This window comes from Bombus flavifrons, chromosome 16 (genome assembly GCF_040668555.2).
Source record: "Bombus flavifrons isolate JBK064 chromosome 16, iyBomFlav1_principal, whole genome shotgun sequence".
Lineage (NCBI taxonomy): Eukaryota > Metazoa > Arthropoda > Insecta > Hymenoptera > Apidae > Bombus > Bombus flavifrons.
In genome coordinates, this window is record NC_138457.1 from 2,489,581 (window position 1) to 2,511,249 (window position 21,669).

Below are 21,669 nucleotides of genomic sequence, written 5' to 3' on the forward strand. Positions count from 1 at the left end.
TGATAACCCGTCTCAAAATTCGCTCACAACATTGACAAGTCGAACGAAACTGTTTTGGTAATGAAGAATTTTCGTCGTTATCACTTAAGAGAGCGTGCGGAGAGAAAGAGGGAGTGTACCCACGTGCGTACGTCTGTGTGCGTGGCGGGGGATGGGGGTGGGGGGACATAAAAGGATGGGTCAGAGCAAACTGCGCCAGACTGTGAGTCGTGAACGTTTGGACATTTAGAATGTCAGCTGGTTTCAGTATGTTGCCAAGAGAGATTCCGCTTGTCCTTGAACAAACTTAATCTTGCTTCCCTTCGTCTTATCTCCGGGGCTGGAGATTTACTTGAAGACATTTTTTTAAACGTAAATACCAACTTCTTTCCTTTTATCCCTAAATAGAAAAATATACACGCCTACGTTACGTCTCACAGCTATAAAACTATCCAAAAAATTTTTATATGCTATGTTATTTATGTATGTTCTATGTTAACGCGATGAGTAGACTGCAAATATTTATTCAAAATCATGTTTATGAAATGTGTTTCATCTATTAAATATTAAAAGGTGTACTGTCACGTGCATTCTCTATATTTTCCTACATTTTAACTTCCTATAAATTCGTATACTTTGATATTTTATATATATTATATGTCTTTTATACTTATACATATATATTTGTGTACTGTGTGTATTCTGTATACTTTTGTACATTTAAACTTCTCAAACATTCACATACTTCAATATTTTGTATATTTTTGCATTCTGTACGTTATATGTATTCCGTGCATCAGTGTATCCTGTAAATTTTGTATAAGCACACAGAAATCCGCAGTGCAATCGCAAGGAAAGTAACAGTAGACGAAAGATAGAAAAAGAAAAAGCGAGAGAGAAGCTCGTTTTGGTTGTTCAGAAAATTATCGATCGATTCGAATATCGCGAACAAAGTCACTTGTAGCACGAATGCCAAACCCATTCACTCTCGCTATCTTTGGCTCGCAACGAACATAAAATTGCAACTAGTGTCTGCATCTTCGAGGAACAACTAAAAATACCGTATCGGCACGATCGACCGACTCCACGCTCTTTGTTTCGTTTCGATAGATCAGGTTTCTTTATTTTCATGGTTAAGCCATAAGTTGTGCGTTATCGTCTAGATTGTCACGTGCTAGATAATAGTAACGACACTTAACCATGGCATTGAATAAGAACCCTAGACACGACCATGACCTCGATCGAAGGTAACTCATTCGTTTTTCGCGCTCTTTTCCTCTTTTACCCTTTTGCTCGTTTGTTCGTCGTCTCTCTGTTACTCTTTGTCATTCCTAAACAGCTATTGGTACAACTTTCTTTAAAGTTATCTAATGGGATGATCGTAACAACGAACTATTAATCAGAGAAAGAAATTCGTGGAAATGGGAAAGTCGAAAAATTGTACGGAGAGATCGAATTACATGTTTGTAGGCGTGTTTGTAAAATCTATAATCTAATATACCCGGTGTCTCGGCTAAACGAATACCCGAATACCTGCGTTATCTACGATCATACGAAAAAGCTTCTCAAGACGAAGTTAAATCATATCGAAGGGACTCGTGTAACGGTGGAAAGAATCTTTTCTCAGCTTCGTTTTTTTCCCTTTTCTTCTCCTTCTCTTTTTCTCTTTAAGAAAGGAGATTTCAAGGTCATCGGTATTTCCTGAATAGAACTCTATATATCTTTTTCACACTATGAATGTAATTGTCTATTCTCCGTGCAAAAGTATTCAAATATTTATGTGTATTTATGAAACGAAGAGTTTAAAAGATATTTCCATTTTAATTGAAATGTAGTGTACGAAAGGAAGAGAACAGAGACAAGAAGGGAGAACAGAAACGTAAAAGCGTCACTTTGCCTCTTTCTTTGTCTTTCACACGACCCGAAAGTGTTGCAAAATTAGGATTAAAATATAAAAATTTCAACCAGGCATTTTCACACACAAATACTTGAATATCTTTGCGTGGAAAATAAAAATGTCTTGAAATTTCGCGAACAGACGACCTTGAGGAAAACTCCGTTCGTTATATGTGTCCCTCGAAGCGGTTGAACTCTGTCTTGAGAAGATTCTTCATACGTATACGCCTATAAGTCAGATGTTTAGGTGATTTCCTTTAGCTAAAACGTACATAGAATTCGTACAATATCTAGAAAATTTACGATAATATTTACAACAGTTAAAAGTAAAATGAAATTTCCGTGACGTTATTCCACGATACGAAGCAAATAGGACAGAAGCGTTGAATTGAAACGGCGCCTTCGCTAGAAACTGAAGACACGGATCGGCCAGACTTTCCAACAATTTTATTTCCAATCGTCGCGTCGTTTACAAAGTTAAAGCTGTTGGCAAAGATCTCGCGTCCTGTCATCCAAAGCTAGCCGCTGAAACAAGATATGGAGAGGTTATTATTATCCTGCCAGAAATAGAGTGGCGAACGTATATACTGGTGGTTATTACTGGTGGCCGAATAAACTCTGGATGAAAAGGGAGCAAAGGACTTTGGTATGGCTTGGTTTAACGCTGAGACGATCTTAGAGAATTAAGAAGAAGTTGTGCGAAGCTGCGTAACCATTTTGCACGTTACTTTACGAATCGATAGATTCTACATGTAATCTGCTCGAAAGCGGCTTTAACTAGAAACGTTGCTCGTTAGGATCAGACCGTGTCCTCGCTGTGTCGTGTTCTTACCTGGCATGCGGCAGCCGCTGGATTTTATTTGGTGAATTTTCAAGGGGAACACGCGCTGTACTTGAAGATTATCTGCAAACGTTGCTATACGAGTGATCTGGTACTCGCTCATGTCCTTCGTACGCGCGTTTCTCCTCTTCCACGTTACACCTTTTAACTGCATTTATTTTTCGCTAGCTTTTGCGTAGTGATCTGTGGTTTCCCATTGCGTTCAGCCGTATAATTCGAAAGAAAACAATGTTTCCCATTTTCTTAGACCAGAATTGGTTTTCGGCTGTTTCAGGAAGCGGCAGCAAGGATGGCAAAAGTGGAAAGGACAATGCATCACCGTGTGGCCCATACGCAGGTAAGTTCGCGTTTTATATCCTCCATCTGCCTTTGCCATACTTTTACGATTGAAATAATACATATCGGTAACTGGAATCTGAAGCTCGGAGAGCTTAAATTGTCAAGTTGCGAAGATTTTTTTTAATGATGAGTTCAAGTCCAATAATTGAAAGTTCACTTCATACGGTTCGAGTACTATACTCGTAACATGTGATAATTTATTCGTTGTTCTTGTCACAAGTATTCCATTTTCACAAGCTATTTTCGCACCTTCTGAGTAATCGAATGAATTAGAAGGAACGTTACCTGGTTTCCGTGACTTTTCTCTGTTCCTTAAAATGAAACAAATAATTCAAAGTTCTCGTACAGTCGGAAATGTTGGGAAAGCCACGACTAATCCAAATCCAGTGAAAGTTCTCTAGGATGAACATCCGTAGCGCTGACTTAAGTAATGAAAAAAAGTCCCCTTCTCTCGGTGTATCGCTTCCCGAGGGATCTGCTTGGAAGGCTTAAAGCTGTAATCTAAAAAACCTTTTATAAATAGAGTTTCGTTACTTTTTAAACAGGCCATGCACGAATAGCGCGGTAAATTATGTTCCAATGCAAATTATGTTTCGTGTTAAAGAATATCCAAGCCGCTGGTCCAACAATAAAATACGATAATGAACCGAATAAAGTTCATCGTCATAAAATATGTAAAGTATGTATGTAAATACAGTTCAAAAAGTGCAGCAAAGTCGATCTACGATTTATAATAAAATAAAACGGAGAGACGAAGAAACGAAGAAAAAGAGAGAGAGAGAAAGAAGGAGAGACTAACAATGAGTGGAATAACTAATTGAAAACGAGGCGATAAAATAATAAAATCACTATTAAATCATCGTGATAAAAACGCTGTTATGGTGGAATATTATTGTGCAATAGTGAGATTAATAATTTGACTCGTATTTTTCCGATCTGTGTAATTGTTCGAATTTCAATAGTTTTTCTTTGCATATAATTAAGAAGACGAATCGTTGATCCAAGTCTGGTGCCCTTCCTGTACCATACGATACGATTCGGTCATGTTCTATGCCACATGGATACTTATCCTTGTAAGTACTTGTTTGCAAGTTTTTTATTTTATCGCTGGTAGAGGGGGAACATGGCTGTGTGTGTGTACACACGCATACATCTTTGCACACGTAACATGACCGGTACACACATGGCATTCCAAAATATCCATTCCCTTTCCACCAGCGGTTTACCAATGTCCGCCTCTAGCCTGAACAGCCAACAGCAGTTCTATTAATATTCTTTGGTTATTTTTGAAAAAGCTCTTCTTACCAAGAGAAACAGAACGAAGGATAGAGAAGAACTTTATGTACAAGCCAAACAACGTTTCCTTCAATTTGCCTATAAAGGTGCGTCTAGAGCGAGCTGAATAAAATTCAAGCGTAAACGAAACATGTAAATTCTATCGATATTCGACGATTGCTGGACTCTAGGAACGCCGGAAGAATATTCGTCTGATCGTTGTAAAACGATCAACGAACAAATTGCTCGACCAACGTTTACGCTAAACGAGTGTAGGCGAGTGCTGCTTCTCTGCTCTTTCTATGTTCTATGATCGTTTCGTCTAATCTTAACACTGTAAACAAAGACCTCGAGAAGTATGTTCATTGCCACGACATGATTTCTCGCCAGTAACAAGCAACGTTGCTGTCAAGTTCGGATAGTTTGGCTAGTCAGGTAACAGAGATCAGACACACCCAACAATTTGCGTGTACTACGTGCGCTACGTAGCTGCACACTATCGGTATTGATCCATACGCACCGTTCTCTCGTTCTCGCTCGCTTTATCCCTTTTCTCCGGTTCCTGGCATCGCAGAGATATGGCCTTCTTCTCACGATTTCTTATCAACAACGAATACAGAGATAGTGGCATGTGTGGATATTAACGCGGCTAACTGTATTCGTGAACCGACCAGGATACCGGGACAAGAGTTGAGAACTTGAACCGATATGATGGTAGCCAGGAGAACTTTAATCATTACAGAGAGATATAACAGAAGGATAGAATCGTTTCGTACGGATACAATGGAGTTTGTATTTTCCGAATATGATATATTCTCGAGCGAGTTGGAGCACATCGAGAGATGGAGGAAGAGTATCCGCCGTCGCGACGGTCGTAGCTGGTTTTTAACGTCCGTCGATTCGAAGGAAAGGCCGGAAAGGCCGTCGATTATTATGCAGGCGACAGACAATTGCCAACGCTTCCCCTATTAACATATAGCGAGAGTAAAAACGTGGCTGAAATACACGACGCAGTTGGTGCGTCGCTCCAGTACCAGCTTTGCTTGTACACTCAGATTTTAATAATCCAATGAGATAAACAAGTATACGTACTATACTATATAACACGTGACGATAGAAAATTCAATTACAAAGCGAGCAATTTGTATCGATAAAGAAATGCGGATGATTTGGGTGGGTGTCGAAGTAGCATGTAAGAAAGAAAGAGTTTGGCTCGCTGTCCACGAAACGTCGTTTCATAGACGCGTATTAGACGCGTTGATGCTCGCGGTAAGTACGCTTTCATGCAACGATCGTTGTAAAGCAACGTGCACCTAGTCACGAAACAGCAGCGAACCGTTTTCGTTGTTACGCATTTTCATTATGACGATTGACGTTAATATCGTCGAAAGCGAGGCGCGCGTTCTCCAGCTGTTATAAACTAGTGTAGCGATATAGGATGAAAGCGTTTTTCTCGTTGCTCGATATTTTAACGACGGGACAAAACGTATCTCGCTGTACATTTGGCAGACTACTAATGCCGGCGTAGACGTATCGTCGTCACGTCTGCACTCGTCTACACTGACAGGTATTGTCTGCGTTCATCGTCCGCCGACAGTCGACAAAAGATGTATCTAGACGTTCTACGCTGTTTGAGGGCAACGTCGTTTGTCCAGCAGGCGTCGATGAGTCGAAGATGCGATGGAGCAAGCGGGTTATTGAAATGTGTCTTTGGAGAAATGTGACCATCGTCGACCCTAAAATACAAAGAAAAGGCTACCTTAATCTTCTTAAATGCTGACTCTTAATAGTCATTAATAAGTCAATAATAATGATAAACACCTACTTTGTAGAATTGGATATCATGTAAATATAAATAATTAATTAATACGACGAGGAACAAATTTTGAAAGTGTCATGACATATTGATTGATGTATTTGTTAGCGTATTAAAAAATGTATAGTACGATTAGGAAAAATGAGAGATGACCTTTGTTCGTTACGACACATCCACGATACGGCGGTACGTGACTTGCGATGATTTCGATTTTACTTTCTTTCTTGGCTCAACGTTTTTCTTTTTTTTTTATTATTTAATTTGTACTTTACAATTTATCCAGCTGGACATTCGGTAAATTTTTCTAGTCTTGGCTCAACGTAAAGTAGCAAATGTACCGTGTGACGATCGTTGCCTCCCAAAAGAGGTGAAAAGCTCATTCTGCCTACAATCGCCCGCGAACGTTTTTCCAATGGAAAAAGAAGATGCATATCTGTCGACAAATGCGAATCGTCTGCGGATCTTCTGTCTAAGAACGGAAGACAGTTGCCGCAGGCGCACAACGTGTCTTCGGACAATCGTCTGTCAGTGTGGACTTGGCTTTATAATAGACTACGATTACGCTTCTATGAAGAGACGCTTGGTGGACAGTAAGCCTACAGATATATTAGGAGGGAAAGAGCCGCGTCATATTTTTGCTTCAGCTGCCGAATGCGGGGACGCGCCGAAGAAGAAAGGGTTCTTCAAAGGTTTCTGGAAGAGGTCGCGTCATTATTCGCTGGAGAACCAATAGCCCAGGTTAGGCGGTAGAGTGACGGGCCAGCAACGACAGAGACAGGCGCCACGGCAACAGCACCATTATCGACACCACGTCGCTACGAGCGCTTTGACACACAGTGCTTGCTGTTGCATCGTCCAGTAACCTCGGTGCTGCTTCGTGGTAGATGCAGCGACAAGGTTCGCGTTCCTTCGTCCATTTCATCGAGCTTTTATTCCGCCCGATCGGTGGTCTCCGAGTCCAACAAGCTACGTCAGCCCGTGGGTAAAATCTTTTTGCGTATTAATTACGTTTCTGTGTCCCTCCTTGTTTCTTTTTTCTTAAACACTCTCCGACTGTTCGGCTAAAAGATTTTCTTTCCATTCCTTACGTTTCACATTACATCTGGTCGTATGCGGTAATTAGGCTGTTTCGTAAATTATGCTACGAGCAGCAAAGGGCGGGTTCTATACGAAAAATAAGCCGAAAATGTAGAATAATATATTTTGATTTAAAGCCTTGTTTGTCTATTCTGCTTGACGCAATGCGATAAATATAAATCCAAGTAGGAGTATTAGTATGCAGCGAGATCCTTCGAGTCGAAACATAGACAACCTTGCAGAGCTCCTCGTATTTTTAATGCGTCTGTCTTTAATTTCAACAGCAAAGAAACGCTTTTAAACTGTTTCAAGACAATCTGTAGCTTCATAGAATCGAGCAAGAAGAAATTAATTGGATGGAGGATTAGCCAAAATGTGTGTTAGAATTAAGGCCGCATGCGTAATAAATATATTTTAATTAATTAAACTCAAATTCTCCAAAGATCGAATAAATAGAGCTTGTGAAAAACACAAGAATGGTGTTCTACGTTTTCAACTTATTTTGTCGCATAGAATCGTCACTTGCTTGTTGGTCTTGCTTGTCTCGAGGTCGAGGTTGTACCATCAATTACAAGATAACCTGCAAATGAGATTACGTTACGTTACGTTTTCGTTACCATACTAAATCGTTTCGTTCCTCTCGCACAGCTCGTTTGCTCGTGCGAGCGCGTTGCTCGAAAGCGCGAAGCGGAATAGAAGCAACGAGGCAAAGTGCTGCGCGAATCGTGTCGATTTCGTCACCAGCTGGCGTTGTTCGAATCATTCGAGCAAGTCGTGAATCGACTTTTGCTAAATCGAATCTAAATCGAACTTAAGTCGTTTAAACAACATGAAGTACGCGATATAAAAAAGGATTCGAGCAACGACACAGCGGCAGCAGTTGATCCGTTGACTCGTTCGTTTACTCTATTTATTTCTATTTCCTGAAACGCATAGAAGAAGAAAACCGACACGACACCACTATATAGCAAGATTTTTCAATGGTAAGATGATTCGAATTTGCTCGCAAGACTTGTATACGCGCTGAGTTTCGCGTCACGAGCAGTTAAACGTTCAATAGTTTTTCCATTCGAGAGGTAAATCGCAAGCTTTGTACGGCTTAACCTAATTGTTAGATGGATTTCGATTAAACGGAACTTTTACTTTACAGAGGTAACAGCACCGATTAAGTCTTACGACTTATTATTAATGTCATCGGGGGTGGAAGGTTAGATCAGAGTCGATTGGAATGGGCAACTGCTTGATTAGTAAATGCCAAAAAGTACACGGTAGTCGACTTTCTGATCGACGGACTCGATCGATAATCGACGATCATTGCGATTGATCGACGGCCGGTCGACGAGTTGCGACCGATTGCGTGCGTCAGAACACCATAGGCGTTTCTGTACCATCATCTTCCTTGTGTGTATCCCACACGCCAGCACGTTTATAGAGAGCGAGCAAATAAACTATAAGTTATCAAGTATTCGAGTACTCGGTTATCTACATACGTGTACTTTAGACGGCGTTTATTACTCGCGTATTATGGCAGAGGCAATAGAGAGAAAGAAGAGAGCGTAGAAAAACGCACGGAGGGACGAATACGTGCGGAATCATGACCATGTAAAAAGCAATCACATTGTATTTACTATACGTATTTATTGTTATTCGAGCAATTTGTAATTATACCAACGAAACGTTCCCTCTAGTTTCAACGTTACCATATAAATAACTATTTTTATTACGGCAATTCATTACCTGTATCATCATCATCGTCATCATCATCACCACCATTGTTGTCATCCTCGTCGTTATTTATTTCTCATTTCTGTTGTTAAGTTGGTACGTATGAAATATGCCGTCCCGCCAAATAAGATTTCAATCGATATATTTATACGATTCAATGCTCTGTTTTAATGATTAATTAACGTCATTATTTCAAGTTTATAAGAATTATCGGCTGAAAAATTCCGATCAATTTCTTCGGTTATAGCTTCTTTTCGCTAATTTACGCATTGGAGGATTGCAAGATGGGATAAAAGTTGTGTTTAACTTTATCAAATACTAAATGTTGGTTTTCAACAACTTTCGTGCCACTCTTTTTTTTAAATTTAAGCCCATAAAAAATTACACAAACTTTCTGGCTATCTAGAAATAATAATAAAATTTTGGTATATTTATTGTAAATTTCCTTACATGAAAAATTACGTTAAACATACCTGATATATGGTAAATTTTATAATATGTTTGATAATTGACAATAGATCAAAATTGAATGGATGGTATTAGAGCGCGAAATTTGAATTTGAAGAAACATTTCATACGCTCCAACTTAATACACATAATTAGTACCAATAACCACTTTCGTCGCCACAATCGTTGCCACTGTGTTTTATTTATATCTTTTTCTCCTTTATTATCATAATTCTTCCCTTTTAGTCGCCTTTCACGGCACGCAGGGATTGCATATCTGGGCCTATCGAGTTCCTGAACCTAAAAGGACTTACTATTGTAATATTAATATTATTATTGCTATTTATTTGAATTATTATCGTAGGGTTGTTGTTACGATCATTGTTATTACCATTGTTAATCCTGAAACGCTATCACCAAAATGATAATGCTTATGCAGAGAACGTTGAAACACGCAAGTGAAACGCAAGAGACGATAAATGCGTTATCGTTACGAAACGGTAATCAGTGTTATCTAGAACTAGCGGTTGAATTACTTACTTACTTGCTTACTTACTCAATTACTATTATCGATAATCCTCTATTTGTATGTTATATAGAAGGCGAATTAAGATTATATAGCCAGTAATGTAACAAAATGGTCACGATAATAACGATAACTCTCGCGAAAATTACATCTAGTAGAGAATTGGAAAATTCGATATAGGATGTAGCAGACGACATTCTCCTCTCGAATTATCGACAAAGTCGATTCCAATCGGAAAATTGCTTGAATGCCAAAGATTGCCTTCGCAATATATCGCCAACTCGGCCAACGCATACAAACCTATAGAAAATCACATTTCTTGGTATTCGTTCGAATTTCATTTTACTTCGATTCTTTATACAATTTTGTACGAACCCCTAAGTGCAAATTTTAGTCGATCAATCGAACGAACAATCGTTACCCTTCCTCTTTCATTTCCTAATTCCTTTTCCTTTTCTCGTTTCAAGCGCCAACCAAACGCAACAACGTGAATTTCTCCATCGTGTTCGTGGTCGTGATCGTTGTCGTCGTCGTCCTTCGAAATACGCGGAAACAGAATTTCCCTATGAATCGTGTTCATCGTGGAAACATGTTTGCGCGTCATTTCACTTTGCAGGTTATTTAAAACGTATTTTAAATAATCGTATCGTTCGCGGCTTGTTCGATATATCGAATACAGCGGAAGTCGTTGGAACGATTACGAGGGCGATAACACGAGCACGTGACTTAAAAGGACGCTGGAATTTCAAGGAAGAGGAAAGAAGAAATAAGACAGAAGAAAACGAAAGAAAGAAAGAAAAGCCGCAACATAGGTTATGATACTGCTTTTTTCTCCCTGCGTGATATATTTATTTATTTTAACGCGGTTTTATTACACATTCTATGTATAGTGGCACTTGTAAATAACGATCGCGAATCATAAGGATACGTGACAAAGGAACGCAAGAAGAGAGCAACTGTTCCGCGATTTTTTCGCCGTGAAAAGATCGAGCTAGGACTGTGAGAACGATGGGCATTCGAGATACGCATCGGCCGCGTGCTAGTTGTTGCTACCGCTGCTGTTGCTGCTATTGCTGTTACCGTTGCTACTGTTACTAAGTACTACAGTTACAAAACCCGAGGGCACGCTGGCCGCTTTGTCGCACATTCGTTGACATGCATGCACACCTATCTAATAAGATAACTTAAAAGGTAATCTAATAAAGGTTAATGCTACTTAAACTTAATGCCATTTAAACGAACGTTTGTAAAGCAATCTTCGTCCCAGCGTTGCGCGGTATGCTATATCTCATTTCACGTACACGCGTGTACGTGTTCAATCACTTTTTTCAACCGTGTCTTCTGTTCTCTTCGTCATCTTCCATCATTTTCTTCTTTTTCGTCTTCTTCTTCTTCTTGTTTGCTTCTGCCCCTGCCCCTGTTCTCTCCCTTTCTCCCTCTTATCTGCGATTTCAACAAAACAACCGTTGTTTCCCTCGAACGGGTAGTATCGTGAAATAATCACCGCTAGCCGTGGAGACCCCATTTGGAAAGAAGAGAAGCACCGAAATGCCTAAACTTTCTTGACAAATAGCCAAGAACAGATAGAACGAAGAACAAGGGGAAAGATGGATTTCTTCGGAAAAAATTTCGAATGTTTCGAAACGAGTCGAGGGACTCATTCGTGTTTCTCGTGTTAAATATGCGTTAAGTACGAAGGAAAAATGTGCACGATACTTGTGTAATACAGATCTTGAACATTTTAATTCCGGTAACAGGTGAGACATTTCGAAAGCTAAGTATCGAAACGTTGTCACCCGTATTAACGTTTTTCACATGTGTTCTGAACATGATTGTATTCGAGAAACTCCAATACATCACCGATAGTATAAGAGACGCACACTGTGCACGCTAAAGCCAAGTTACCGAAGTTGCCGGGCATGTAATACGATACGATATTCGTGTACGCCATTATCAAATCCACTGTTGTTTAACTAGCCACGATGTTAAGACCGGTTCGTTGGGCGCATCGTTTCTTCTAGTCTTTGTCTCCCTGAATGAAAACGAGCGTGTACAAGTTGGAAAAAAAACGGGTCAAAAGCGGAAACAAACTCGGGTAAATAAAATGTGTATGCTTCGCGTAGTTTTAACGATTTGTAGATTACACAGAGTAGATGGACAAAGTCTGTGAAAGGACTAACGCAAACGAGGAGAACATTTTAGTACAAATTCGATAGCTTTATCGTTTCATCGTTGGAAGAACAAGGATTAAAGGTACTAAAAAAAGAAAAGAATAAAAAAGACGATATGGCAATAAATGAGTAGCGCAAATGCACGAACGCAAGATTACGAATGCACGATTAGGAAAGTCATTCGACGAAATCAAGCGCTCGACGCCTCGGTACTAATATCGACGACATTTCGTAAATTACGATCCAAGTCTTTCCTTCGAATTCCGTATATACGTAACATTTATCCGAGACCATCCGTTCGTTTGTATCTTATATATATATATATATATTATATATATTTATATATATATATATATATATATATATATATATATATATATAGATATAGATATATCTATATAATTGTTCTCTCCACCGCAAAAGGCTTGCGCCTCTCATTCTGATCTCTCTAGTCGTTATTTATGACAGAAAGAGATTTGGAGAATCATCCAATTATTTACTCTGAGATGCGAATCGAATAAATTTCGCGAGAACGATCTAAAAATAGTAGGCTATAAAGCGTTGATTGATAGAAAATATAAAAGTGTGGCGATCCTGGTCGCTGTAATTAGAAGTAATGTTTTTTAAGACGAAACAAAATCAATGCGAGTAAGCGAGAGCGATTTTTATGTAAATTTTCTTGATAATTTTGTAAAAAGTTTTATTTAATCTTCTAATCTACCAATAAATTAAATAACGGTTTATAAATTAAGATGAACCGATATTATATATATATACACACACACATATGCATGTACACGTATACGATGATATGCAGGTTATCCCAGTCTCCGATTTTTTTGAGATAAGAACGTTTAGTAAGATAAACAACATCAAAGGCTTAGAAAGAGTTAGAACACCAAAATAGATATTTTCTTCGGTACATAGCCATTTGTTTCCTCCTTTCTTTCTTTTTTTTTTTTTTTAAATAAAATCAACAAAATACGATCGAAGAACTGCGTATTTGCAGGAAATTAATTTTATTAAACAAAAAAATAAACAAAATTTTAGTACTATCGAGTATCGAAATCGAGTATCGATACTATCGAGTATCGAGTTCGAAAGTAAAAATAACATTTACTCTCTTGTATGCTTGGTGGCTTTGATGCCGTTTATTCGAATAAACGATTTGTTTTTCACGCTTGATTTACAGGAACCTCTTCCCTTTCACTTTAGCTCTTCACCCAACTCCTTTAAAAAATCGGGAAACAATGAAACACGCTGTATATATGCACTACATGAGAAACCTCTATTCCACGTACAGGTAAGTGTAATTTCCCAATAATGTATGTTAAATAATATCATTTTGAAAAGAGAATAAACGCGTCCAGAAACCGAGAACCGGAAGTTACATACGCGTGATTTAATCTTATTCATGGTCGCGGAAGGACGCGGTTTTTATCGTTTATTTATCACCGCGAGATATGCAGTTGTGAGGCATAGAATTCTACGATAATTTCTCTATTTTGAACGTTATTCGAATGAATGAAAACAAAAGATGTTTCATTACACCGCTTTATACAAATTTATTGTTTCCTTAAACATTATTCGTGTGTCACGATTCTGAAGATTCTTCTTGTCGACATTTGCAAAAAAATCTTAAGAGCAAGTATATCGGCTTTACAAAGTTATATACCTAATTTTAACCAACCAAATGTAGCCCTCTCTTTCTTTCTCTCTCTCTCTCTCTCGCTCTCATGCGCACAGGCATCCCAGCGCGCGCGTGCTCGACGCGCACGCAACACCCTCACTCATCCCCCTATCCCACCCGCTTTTGCTTTCTATTTCTGCCTTTCTTGAACCATAAACGTCGACCATCTTCCGGTGTACATATTATTTTTTCAAAAAGTCGAAAGTGGTTTTATCGGCCGTTGAGTTCGATCCAGTTTCGATAGAACACGAAAAATGTAGTACGTATGTATATAATCGTCGCATTGTTGGTCTCGATATAACGAGAACGATTTTTTTTCCATAAAACGTAAGGATCTCAAAATATATATTATATATATGTGTATATATATATATATCCTTTTCCAAACAAAAAAGGAAAAGCTAAAAGCATGAGGCGGATGCGAATATTTCAACGACGCCTGGGAGTTACCTTTTTATTACAATTATTACTTCAATGTTTATTCCTTATTTTGTTATCAATAAAAATCGTTACATAGTAGTTTGGGTTGCTGCTTGACACCAGCCGAATCGACAAGCAACCAGTTATAATAATAATAGTAGCAGTAATATTACAGTAATAATAAATGATAGCGGTATCGTGTATTAGATGTGTGTGTGTGTGCGTGTGTGTGTGTGTACATGCGCGTCTGTATACGACTGCGGGGGTGTTCTTCTTGGTATAACTTATAGAAGACTGCGCAAGTCGAATGAAAAACGTTTACACGGCCAAGGAGAACTACGTTGCTCTTCCGAATATGTTTTTATATAAATCCGAATTTTTATTTTCATAGATTTGATTTTTTATTAGACTCACGTATCGAACGTAAGAGACTATCTTCGATTATAATCAGTTGCATTAGATAGGGAATACTGATTATATAAAAGAAGAAACTAAAACTAAGATGTAAATGAATAAATGAAGATATAAAAATTATAGAAAATCGAATTATATGTGTATTCTTGTTCCGTGTATAGTTCTACCTTTCAACTTTCGCAATCGTGTTCGTGTTTTGTATGCATGCCACGCGCGCTTGAAAATGTCATATTTATATATTTATATTATCTTGGTGTACATCTTGCGACTCTTTTTCTCGTTCCAGTTCTCACCCCTGTCCCTCGCTTTCTCTCTCTCTCTCTTTCTTTCTCTCTTTCTCTCTCTCTCTCTCTCTCCCTCTCTCTCTCTTTCTCTGTATTTCTTCCTCTTATCGATAAGTGACACATCCCCCGATTTGTTTTATTCTTCTTACACATAGCAATATTAAAGAGAGTAAATAGTTAAAAGGGTTGTATCGATCTGGATGGGGGAGGGAGAGGCCAGCCAGGATTACAATCAATCCACGCCTTTTCACCCCCTACCGCACGTTTGCCTGCATCGTCCGCACCGTCCTCTCACCGCCTCCATTGCTGTCAACTGTCTCATCGACTGTAGCTTCGCTTCGCTTTTGCCTCTTTTATCATCTTGTTCCGTATCTATCATCGGTGTTATACCTCTATTGCGCTCTCTTACACATTTCCAGACACCGCTTCCCTTGTTTCCTCTTCGCGATTCTTCAATCCTTGAAATTAATTTTTTCATTCACATTCTACCTCCCCCTTTTCCCTTATTATTCTCACGCACACGCTCACTCCCTCTCTTTCTAATTCGTTAGTTACCTCTCGATCATTCGCTTCCTCTTTCACGCCCATTTCTCCATCATCACCTCTTCTTTTATTCCATCAAACTTTCTCTAACGCTCGCACTCTCTCTCTTTCTCTCTCTCTCTTTCACCGTCTCTAACATCCTTTCATTCTCTACAAAAAAGACTGTAAACCTAACACGCAATAGTTTACTATTATTTATTATCATTATTTCTTATACTTAATGCATGCGTCTCGTGTATTTTTGTCTCTCCGTCAACGAATCGACATAATACGATCGTTCGCAAATAAAAGATGTTTCTTCTTTTTCCCCTCGTTTAATTCATCCCGGCTCACTGTATATATCATTATCACTTCTGAGGTAAATACTTATCTGTTGTTATGGTGCGTATAAATGTAAAACTGCATGGTACTTGCGGTTCATAATTTTTCGTTTTATTATTCAATTGTAAAAAAGCGTTTTTTTCCTTTGTCTTCATCGAAGCTTTCGGAATTCCTGTCGTTATAGTACTGACATTATCTCGGTCGTGAATACACAAACGGACATAAAAATTCGAAACATGGGTGCTACGATGAAACGAAAACAATGAAAAGACCGCCCTTCATCGATTACAATTTGCGCGATCATTTTCCAAGTAAATGCTTAGGAGCTTTTTTCGGAAGTTATTACGCACACGTGAGCGCGTGCGTCCGTTCCCCGAACGTCGATCGGCCGAATCGAAGAGGAGAGAACGACGACTGGAATATGATAGCTGTGTTGCTGGTGTTGTTGCTGATGTAGTTGTTGCTCTTCATCGAATGTCGCGCGGCAAGCTTGCGGCAGTTCCGGCGCGACTCGTGCGGCATGACGCATTCCATTCGCTGTTCATTAAAATAATCGATCGTATCGTTTAATATTAATATTAGATATTTATGTTGGGTCCCAGAGGTTACTGAAACAAAAAGAAGAGTGGAAAACATCCCGCTGTTAATTTTGTTGTACGAACACAATTAATTAGTTAGTGTGAAGGAAAAGAGAAAGAGTGGGAGAGGAAAGTGGAAAATAAAATCTACTTATTTTCGTTTTTTCGATGCCATATAAATTTTTCAAGCGATAAAATATTAATGCCAATCTATTTTTTTTAAATGAGAAAGTCAGTTTTGTAAAAAAAAAACCTATTTGTCACATTTTATGTCCCATCCTCTATATAATTATGTATAGCGTCTTTCCCTTTTTTTTTTTAAAGAAAAATTCAATAGTAAATGTAATGTTTTACATATGATTAATTTCTATTCTATGTTCTCTATCTAGTTCATAGCTCTCAAACAAAGAACACGCGTTCTCTGTTCTTTCGCTGGTAGAAAAGAAGTACGTATTTGTCAGTGCTTCTCAGTGTGCGCGTACGATCTGAGCACGAGGGACGCGCGCAAATCCGTGATTAGTCATCGTGGCAAACTGATACATCGAGCCAAAGCGGTCGACTGAAATTATGCGAGAGTGACTCACTTATGCATGTGTCATTTCGTACGCGCGTAACGAATATCTTTGAATTTCACCGTTCGTCTCGTTCGGCTGGAAATTTTTTCAAGACTATGTAGCGTGTGGTTCATGCATTGAAAATATACACGTACAGTAACCATCACGATACAAAGAGATTACGAAATTGGTCAGTAATCGACCGTCAACGCGTTCGAGCGAACTAACCTATACCTAACAAGATAAGGTCCCGAAACATAAAGTAATCAGGGTCGCACAAAAGGCATACCGTTAGCTTTGCTTCAATTCTCCCTACCAAAAAGTGTGGAAACGCTGCTTATGATTCTGCGTGTCAACAATCGGTGCTGCTACTCGATGTTTTAATCTATCACCTCGACATAACCTATATCATGGTGACTACCGCACAGAGACGTGACAAAGGTTTAATGTTGAGTACCAAATATGAGATTATAGCGAAGTGACGAGGAGCGAGGATAGTGGTGATTAGTGATGTGATCTGGAAGAGTTCCTATCTGTATTGTATATGTACGTGGCGACAAATTCGAACCAGTTCAAACAGGATTCGAAGGTTAAAACTTTTGAAAGTTTTGATTCAGACTTGAATTTCAATTCGAATTGTTTCAGAATCCATCGCTACTCGCCGTTATCCTCGCTTCTCGCTGCCCTACTATATTCGAAGCCTAAGGATACATATACTCGAATGATACATACGTACGTATATACCAACCTAATAGCCGCAGGACACAAGGTAGTCCCCGAGTTTTTCAACGACCGATGCGGCCTGCTGTGGCTGTATAGGGTCTTCGTAAAGAGAAACAACTACCGCTTGCGTCGTCTTCATGCAGTGGACGCCGACTTTGCCAAGCTTTGCCCTTATCACTCGATCCGTACCTGACAGGTAAATGTACCTGTTGCCGGCCAAGGTAACACCCGACGACGTCAGAATATCCTGCTCGTCGAATCCCTGGACCAATTTTGTCAACTCTTCTTTACTTACCTATGCACAGAAATTATTTTCATCTTCGTACAAAAGTCAATTCAAATCCATATTTAAATGATAGACAGTGCATAAGTACAGTTCTTTATTTTGTGTCTCCCCTATACATAATATAACATAAATCCCCTGTACAATGCAATGTAAATACGACTTATATAAATAGAAATTGATAGAATTCGATTTTACATAGTTTTGTCGTTCCTGTTATCCATTAAAGTCATATCAATGCTTTTGTGTATATCAGATATAAAAGTGAAGTTTAGCAAACATGACAAAATAGATTAATCGGTGTTCTTGCGATACCACTTGTATCAGATATAGATACATAGAAAACATATCTCTATCTATAATCATTTTTGATAACGACTCACCTTGTTACAGAAAAATTGCACCGCGTGATACGCTTTTCTGATGCACGATGATCATCATACAAATGTTAAACCATTAACCTCATAATTCTTAACTATTTTTTCATTTTTTCAACGCGGTCAAGATTTAGAATTAAAAATATTTTTCTGGTATTTATATGGCAAACAGATGAGCGCTATGCGCGCGCACGTGTGCGTATATGTCTGTGTGTGAATAATTATAGGATATTTAATAAAGTACCACTAACGGATAACAGAACAATAAGGGGAGACGCATTTAACAATCGTAATCGGATACGTTTATCGAACGTCAAGGTCGTCTGAAATTATCTTACATTAAATTGGGCAACGTTCGTAATCCTACCTTGCGCCAAAACCTATCGTAATTTCCACAAAGTATAATTACCGCGAGAAAGGATTCGCGCGCAACTGTGGCCGCACGTCGACCTCGTGACATTTTCGTGTTTAAAAATAACTCGAAACGGTAGTTTTGGATTTAAATTCAAAGTATCACTGTTATCTAGAATTCCATGATAATTTGTTAGTTTGTATAAAATGTCATTATTCATAGCAATCTAACCTCATTTTACCTCATAGATATAATTCAAATTATTTTGTTTTAACTTTCGCATTCGAGCTATTATCTACTCCACTCCGAATCTCTCGAAATATACTTGTGGAAAAATTTAACAAAATTCTGGTAGGTGCTCCGAGGGTAAAGTAGATTGCAAAGCATGAAAAGATGAAGCGTAGTGACAGAATGGAAAAGCAAGATTCTACGAAAAATTTTGGTCAGGCGCCAAAACGCCCATTTTGAGACTCCAGGTACGACACTGTGGAAGGTTGCTGCCCGGCCGGCATCGCCATTTTGGCATTCGTAGCCGGAAAGTGTGTGTGCGCGCGCGAGGCCACGGTGCAGCTGGCGACCTTTATCTATACGTTTCGCCGTCTTTCTTCGCGTAAAGCCTTTCTTCGAATCCAAGAAAGAACTGCTTTACCTTGTAACCAAACACGCTACGCTTTTGCATTGCCTTTCTTTCTCAGAAACTAAGACGTAATTTTACTGTTTCCAAATCATGCATATCCCAAAAATACTTCGATATATTTCCCAGAACTCGAGATTATGCTTGCAAGTGAAAAGTAAAATTATGAAAAAAAATTAAATGTCTTGTCAATTAATTGACGAAAATAACAAGAGGAAGACCTTAGTATCCTTAGAAAAAAGATTCTATGGTTGTATACGTATACGCAAAGAATATCTAGTAAAATTTACATGGGAGGGGGAGGCCTCCTCCCTTGTCGAAGCGAGACAACCTCTTTGTTCCAACTTTCTCAACATTTTTAACCCCCCATCGTTTCATTTTACTATCGCACACGCTAATTCGAGGTCCTTAGAATTTACCGACACGATTCACAGGAGCTTTTTAAATGCAATGCAGATGGCGCGTCGATCGACCTCAACTTTTCTAGAACTGTCTCCGATCGTTTTTTGTAACATTAAACAATTTTACTTGGTACATTGGTGAAAATAAAGAAAGGGAAGTATATAACAAAAAAACTCTATTACTCGAATATAACAAATCTCCAAGTAACAATTCTCGAAAATTCGAACTGCTCGAATATCCAAATCTCACATATACAAAACAAAATCTTTATTTCATGTAAACTCTTTGCGTTTCTCAGTCATTTCGGCCGGGTATTGAAAAGACAGAAAGAGACAGAAAAAGCACAAAAGAGATAGATACATCGAAATCGAACATGCACGTAGGCGTCACTGCGTACGTCTTTCGATAACAGAGGATAGCTTCCGAAGAAATGAGTCATCTTCGTAACGAATGCCATCAACGTTAAAATTTTCGTTCGCTTCGGGGCGAATACCAACGTAAGTGACGAGAAATGTTGAAAATGGAACAGCTTCGATAAGGAATAGAAGCCACTACCGACAATAGGAGCCACCATTTCCATGGGTGGCAGCGGCAACGTGCCCGGCAGGCAGCCATGTTAAACTTAGTCGAAAACCATTCAAGTTCGACCAGACAAAATTTTCTCTGGTGAAAATTGCCACACCCTACCCTGTTAGACCACCTTTATAGCCGCACGAAACAAATTTTCTTTCGAAATCTAGCCGGAGATAAATTCATTTGCTTATACAATGGTTAGTTTTTCCCATCGATTCGAGAATTTATGCGATGTATCTACGACGACCGGTCCTCTGCTGCAGACATATTTGGGCGGTGGACGAAATACCTTGGGAAAATTTCCGACAAAAACGAAAATCTCAATTATTGTTGATTGAACGGTAACGAGTTTCAACTATATCCGACAACTTAATCTCGAATATTACTCGATCTAACCGGCGTCGGTAACACGAGGGGATAACCATGCCGGGTCAACACGCGGAACTTCAACGATTTTTCCCATTTATTACACACCCAAGGATTCCTATTTCCTCGCTTTGGAAAAACAAAATATGCCGATGATTACGTGGCAATATCTTTTTCACGACAAAAACCCTCTCTACACTGATCATGTTATTTCGCGAAATTCATTAAGATTCTACTGGAACGTATTAAACAAGAAACTTATTAGTAATATATAGTCAATCAATAAAACTCTATCAACAGTAAATACATACATTACGTGCTAATCACTAATATATAGCACTCTAGCCCGATATAAAGAAACTGAGAAAAATATTCGATACTGGATCGACTGAGGTGAACGATAACTAAGGAGAAGGGAGAAAAGATGAAAAATACGAAGTGCAAGTTACTGATATGATACGTTTAAATTTCTTTGAAGTATATTCAGTGCGTACTTTCCCTCTTGTCGGCTAGCTAATAATAAGCTTCCGAGGCGTTAGTCGAACGACATACTCACTTCGAAGCCTTCAGACTTTGCCCAAAGGTTGCCATCGTGTCCCGCGATTGCAGCTTTGGTAACACACCTAGACGCGAGCAGCTGCTTGTCAACGTAATCCTGCCAGCTCATTTTTTAACACAAGCGGCTCGACTCAATCGTTCACCACGCCACTAAAGACACAACCCGTCACTGACTGACTCTTCTCACGACTACCTATATGCGCTCAACGCCGGCCACACTTCTCTCTCGCCCCTCCTCTCCTCTCTTCGTGGTTAGCAGCGACCCCTCTCGACCCCACCAAACTCTCCTCGCCCGATGATCGTGTTCTCCCCACTCTTGATAACCGGCCGGTAATTGACTACCGAAACCGAACAGTTCTGCCAACCTATAGATTCACCAATCGATATATTCAAATCCTCGATATTCGCGAAATTATATTCTTTCATCGCTTTAATTTTCCTCGTGCATTAGCTCATCGTTATTTAATTTTAAAACTTTTCATTTAATTTCATTTTATTACTAATC

At 39.0% G+C, this 21,669-nt stretch overlaps 2 protein-coding genes across 8 annotated transcripts in view; one reads left to right on the forward strand and one right to left on the reverse strand.

The window, feature by feature from the left end:
* Positions 1-8,660, forward strand: part of LOC138188074 (serine-rich adhesin for platelets) — a 52,705-nt gene extending 44,045 nt beyond the window's left edge. For 2 of the 5 annotated variants that reach the window (XM_069129503.1, XM_069129505.1), the window contains exons 12-13: positions 2,991-3,053; positions 6,791-8,660. In XM_069129503.1, coding sequence (XP_068985604.1) covers positions 2,991-3,053; positions 6,791-6,879 — 152 coding nt within the window. In that variant the 3' untranslated portion in view covers positions 6,880-8,660. Of the gene's footprint in view, positions 1-2,990; positions 3,054-3,403; positions 3,797-6,790 lie in introns of those variants that run through there. The other 3 variants (XR_011175355.1, XR_011175356.1, XM_069129504.1) reach the window with 3 other exon arrangements.
* A 5,142-nt stretch (positions 8,661-13,802) lies between these two features.
* Positions 13,803-21,372, reverse strand: chic (profilin chickadee). 3 transcript variants are annotated; one of them, XM_069129590.1, is made up of 3 exons: positions 21,163-21,372; positions 17,633-17,914; positions 13,803-16,372 (listed from the first exon to the last, which is right to left on the reverse strand). In XM_069129590.1, exons 1-2 carry the CDS (start codon positions 21,271-21,273, stop codon positions 17,645-17,647), a joined length of 381 nt encoding a protein of 126 aa, XP_068985691.1. In that variant the 5' UTR covers positions 21,274-21,372; the 3' UTR covers positions 13,803-16,372; positions 17,633-17,644. The 3 variants fall into 3 exon arrangements, with proteins under 3 accessions (XP_068985691.1, XP_068985690.1, XP_068985689.1); XM_069129589.1 differs by having other exon boundaries at positions 17,629-17,914; XM_069129588.1 differs by having other exon boundaries at positions 17,645-17,914; positions 21,163-21,371.
* Between the last annotated feature and the right edge of the window lie 297 nt (positions 21,373-21,669).

Excerpts from the sequence above, each read along its gene's own strand:
- chic (XM_069129590.1), bottom strand. The coding sequence starts at position 21,273 with ATGAGCTGGCAGGATTACGTTGACAAGCAGCTGCTCGCGTCTAGGTGT. Across the intron at positions 17,915-21,162 it reads CAAAGTCTGAAGGCTTCGAA|GTAAGTAAAGAAGAGTTGAC; the intron begins GTGAGTATGTCG and ends TTCTGTGCATAG.